This window comes from Lactuca saligna, chromosome 3 (genome assembly GCF_052625555.1).
Source record: "Lactuca saligna cultivar CGN05327 chromosome 3, ASM5262555v1, whole genome shotgun sequence".
Classification (NCBI taxonomy): Eukaryota; Viridiplantae; Streptophyta; class Magnoliopsida; order Asterales; family Asteraceae; genus Lactuca; species Lactuca saligna.
This window is the reverse complement of record NC_136419.1, coordinates 59,631,889-59,636,780: the sequence shown is the minus strand read 5'-3', so window position 1 is coordinate 59,636,780 and position 4,892 is coordinate 59,631,889. Positions and strand designations below refer to the sequence as shown.

At 33.7% G+C, this 4,892-nt stretch overlaps 1 protein-coding gene across 1 annotated transcript; it reads right to left on the bottom strand.

The window, feature by feature from the left end:
• Positions 1-2,238: 2,238 nt before the first annotated feature.
• LOC145036673 (cytochrome P450 71AV8-like) lies at positions 2,239-4,212 on the bottom strand. The gene is made up of 3 exons (XM_078985140.1): positions 4,012-4,212; positions 3,187-3,905; positions 2,239-3,092 (listed from the first exon to the last, which is right to left on the bottom strand). Exons 1-3 carry the CDS (start codon positions 4,154-4,156, stop codon positions 2,463-2,465), a joined length of 1,494 nt encoding a protein of 497 aa, XP_078841266.1. The 5' UTR covers positions 4,157-4,212; the 3' UTR covers positions 2,239-2,462.
• Positions 4,213-4,892: the final 680 nt, after the last annotated feature.

Here is a 4,892-nt window from a genome sequence, read left to right as displayed (position 1 = left end):
GTAGTTCCTTTCTTTTGAAGCCTTGAAAGCTAACACCAAAAGCTTAATGTCTCTAATGGGATGTACCCAAACCCTAGCAATGGAATACTTGAAGGAGGGAGGAGAGAGGATGGTTATTTAGATATTCTTCTTGAAAAATAGTGGACAAAAATATGATGCCAAAGAACCGTGTTTATAGCCGATAGGAAAACCATAAAAACCCTAATATGAAATAAAATAATATCATTTCAAATCCGAAATTATGTAGTTTCCTGATTATCCATATTATCCATATGGAATAATATAGAAACCCCAAGGAGCCTCCAAATTTCGGCTAACCCTAGGAACTTTCTAGAATTCCTTCCGTGTTCAACTATTAAACAATTACAACTTTAGTCCTTGTATTTTTAATTAATCAAATTAATCACAAAATTAATTCTAATAATTTCTGATTAATTATTAATCAAATAATAATATTTATAATTAATATACTAATCTCATAATATATTAACAAACTATTTATTTCTATTTATTAATCATATAATAAATCAATGAATTAACCTCTTTTTCTAAAACTCATTCCGTCAATTAGTAGTTTTAAGACAACCTAATAAAGGTTTTGCTTTTAGTTCAAGTATATATATCAATTTAGTTATTGACTTAGACACTTAATCTAACATAATATAAATGATTGATGATGCTTTAAATATAGATCAACATCACCTTTTAACTACGGTCCTTTCTTGTACACATAATATATAGCCTTTATTGGCACACCATATACTTTTGTGTGTGACTTATGCATTACATTTGCTTGCTTAGTACAACTTTTGCATTATTCATGTCCTTTATTGAATTTTATACAACCATTAAAGCATATAATGCCATGCTTTGAAAAAAAATCAAATCCTTTTCCTTTAGCCATGTAGATCCCACATGAAGACTATGTTTCACAATTACCATCTGTTGATATCAATGCAGTACACCTATAGAACTGGAACCTTTTTTTATTATTATTATACTTCTTCTTAAAAAAATTTGGCAATGTAGCCGATGTAGAGGGTTTTAGTGGGGTGCATACACCCCACTTAACATGTATTTTTACATATATTTTATATAGAAAGGTCATAATTAAAATTCATTTTCAATTAATGCCCCCATACTAATAATCGTTGTACACTATACACCCCAATTACAATAATCTCTGGATCCGCCATGAAACATATTATACAATTTTAACCACTCTTTTTTTTTTTCATGCCTTACATATATCAAATGCAAAGAATGACTTTGCCTATTATATCGTCTCATGCATAAAAATTTCCATCCATAAGAATGCGTCAAACCAGTGAGAATTATACTATCTTCAAAAATCTGTAACTTCATTAGGATCATCCAGGGCCGATCCAGACTGTAGGCAACCCGGATGACCGCCCAGTGCTCAGATCTCCAAGGGGCCCAAAAATTATGGGCTATGTAATGTATATATATATATATATATATAAAAATTATTTCCTAAATAATTTTTAGGGTCTAAAGTTGGTTCAAACTCAAACTAGCTTCAAAGATAAACAATTTGGTTTGCTTGTTATTGCTAATTAAACGTGTTTATAGTGATGAATAAATGATATAGTTTTTTTGAATCTTTATTATATTTGTGTTTAATAGACTTTTTTTTTCTTTTCGCCCCAGACCCATATACGTTTGGACCGGCCCAGGGATCATCATTATTTTTTTTTGTTCCATATGAACATATATGGTTCTAATTAGGTTGATATTCACCCATCCAATCACCATTAAAATGAATTCACACAAAGATCTTTTCACTCGGCCTCATACACCACACATTGGGCAAACTTGTCTTCACAAAGAGCAAACAAGTCTTAATCAATCACTGTTATAATTAATCCAGCCGAATCCATGAACCTTATTCCTCTTGTCTCTACAAAAAGGAGGTTCTATTCACAAACTTTGTATAACATAACAACATCAACCAAGGATGAAGAACCTAGTGTGCTCTAATACAACATGTTAGAAACACATCACAAAACAACACACGAATATGAATTAGACCATATAATATATACCCACTTCTATTTTACATATAATATTCATGAATTAGACAATATAATTAAACACTTGAACTCGAGCCTTGCACCGTTTATTATGGTACCATGACAAAGATGACTTCTTACATAGAATATTTTGCCCACGGGGTTCTCATTCAAAAGGTAAACAAAGAAATTGACAATCCACAAATTGGACTCAACCCGGAATGAAATTGTACTAAAATGCAATAAACGTGATTATATGATTGGTATTACAAGAAAATGTGTTATTTACTTATTAAGGAATAAGGAGAAAAGGGAACATCTCACCAAGGAAAAACATCAAGCTCTGTCAATTGATCAAAGATGTACAACCAAGAAGGAGATAATTCTGATTCAAGGCGCAATCATTTTTTTTTAATAATTCCTTCAACCTCAATAACTTGACGCTTCAAGTGTTTTGAAATCCGTAGGCACTAGTAACAACTCGGTCTTTCTTTGAACAGTGGCTCCAAAGCTCTCAGTCATATCCAAGTCTTCAAAAGTTTTGCCATTCGGGAGCTTCCAGTTGAAGTAGTAAAGTATATGAGCCAAAGGAAGTTCCACGTTGGCTAAACCAAGGGCAGCTCCAGGACACATTCTCCTTCCTGCACCAAACGGGAGATACTCGTACTCTGAACCCATTACAGTGATGGAGCTCTTTTCGAATCTCTCTGGCATGAAAGTTTCAGCATCTTTCCAGTATTCAGGATCCCTGTTGATGGCAAACACATTGACAATAAGTTTTGTCTTGCTTGGTATGTCGTATCCCCCCAACACACATGGTTCCCTACACTCTCTAGGCATAACCAACGGTAGTGGTGGGTGCAACCTCAATGTTTCTTTGATCACTAGCTTTAGGTAGTTTAGTTCTTGTATATCTTCCTCTTGGATCCTTTCCTTTCCATTTAGTGCTTGCCTTAGTTCTGCTTGAACTTTCTCCATCGCTCTTGGACACCTTATCAATTCCGAGATTGCCCATTCAATTGTGGCTGATGATGTATCTGTGCCAGCTCCAAACATATCCTGCATCATTTGATTCAAATTGTGAGTCTTCAAGAGAAGTAGTGTGCAACAAGCCAACAATCAAATTTATCGATAGGCATAAGCAGATACTTACCAAGATGACTGCTTTGACATTGTCAGCTGTCAACGGAAACTCAGCGCTTTCTTTCAGTCTTAACAGAACATCAAGTAGAGTCTCCTGTGATGAGCTTGTACGATTTCCAGGGTGCTCGGCGATGATATTGTTGATCAAATTGTCAAGCTTATTGTGTATGTTGGTTAACTTACCTCTCTTCCCTGAAAGGTGGTGAAGCAACGTTTTAGAAGGAAAGATATCCGCCACATCAAAACCTCCAGTCAACCTTAGTATTTCTTTAACTAATTCGGTAAATTTCCTTTGGTCTTTGATTCCTTTACCAAACGCTGCCCTACTAAGTATGGTAGCAATCATCTTGAAAATGTTTTCTGAAAGATTGATTGGTGATCCCTGCCCAGTGGATCGTATATGCTTAACCAGATTCCAACACTCCTCCTCACGAAGGGATTGAAAGGACTTCACTTTCTTGTTACTCAAAAGCTCCAAGGTGCAAAGCTTTCGCAACTGCCTCCAGTATTCACCATAGGGAGCAAGGACAATATCGGTATTGTGGTATGCAACAATCTCACCAGTTAAAGTCTCCGGTCTGTTTGCAAAAGTAATATCATACGTTGTTAGAACCTCTTTTGCCCAACGTGGGGATGAAACAACGATCGTGGACACTTCTCCAAGTTGTAGATGCATGAGAGATCCATGCTTCCTTGCTAACTCCATGACACCACGATGCGGCATCGTACCTATAAAAGGATGGTTTTATCATCAGCAAAAGTAAAGTTCTATGCAAAAAAATATGAGATTAAAATGTTAAGGATTCATAGCAAAGATTTAAGCAAGATTACATACCTATCAAATGGTGCATATGTCCGATTATTGGTAGTCTCCATGGCTCTGGGAGCAGGTTTTTCTTTGATTTGGGACGTGTTGCTAGCTTGAAGAGGATGAAGATGATAGCGGCTAGGCCAAGGGTAGTGGTGACAGAAATCTCCATTGCTTGAAATGGAGAAACTAAAGTTAATGAGGTCTGGAATGATTTTGAGGTAATAAACGGCGACGTTCTTATATAGATATTTTTATGACAGTGGATTCGTGGTTCTTAACAGCCACAAAAATAGACCGGCTATGGTGGACTACCATGGCTTGTTTACTAATATATTTTACATACCATAGTTGACTTGCTAGTTAGCCTGTGAATTGTTATTTAATCGTGTATTTGCCACAAATTCCATAAACTGTCGTCCCTTTTTGAAGGTTATACTATTTTTATATTAAAATTTTACGAAACCAAAACTAAAATTTACAGAAATTTTTTATTACCCGTCAAAAAGGAAATAATGCTAATATTGTAGCATACAGTTTTTATTAATTAATTTTAATTTAAATAATAATATAGTTGCATATGACTTCAAAACCTTGAGTTTATTTATATGGTTTTTGTTTCGAGATAATATTCTTTGTAATAAATCAAAATCTTTTTTGTATATGTTATTCTTTCATTTTGATCTTTTTTGTTATTCTTTCATTCATTTGGACAGATAATATTTTATATGATTTTTAAATAAATGTTTTTTCATTTGTTATTTTTCTTAATTTTTATATTTTCTTAATTAAAACATCACGTTTAAACCCCATTTATTAATTGATTTAATTGAAAATAATCAATAAAGTATAGTATTACTATTAATATATTATATTTAATATGCTTTTTTTTTAATTTTAAATTTCAA

Excerpts from the sequence above, each read along its gene's own strand:
- LOC145036673 (XM_078985140.1), bottom strand. The coding sequence starts at position 4,156 with ATGGAGATTTCTGTCACCACTACCCTTGGCCTAGCCGCTATCATCTTC. Across the intron at positions 3,906-4,011 it reads ACATATGCACCATTTGATAG|GTACGATGCCGCATCGTGGT; the intron begins GTATGTAATCTT and ends ATCCTTTTATAG. Across the intron at positions 3,093-3,186 it reads ATGTCAAAGCAGTCATCTTG|GATATGTTTGGAGCTGGCAC; the intron begins GTAAGTATCTGC and ends CAAATGATGCAG.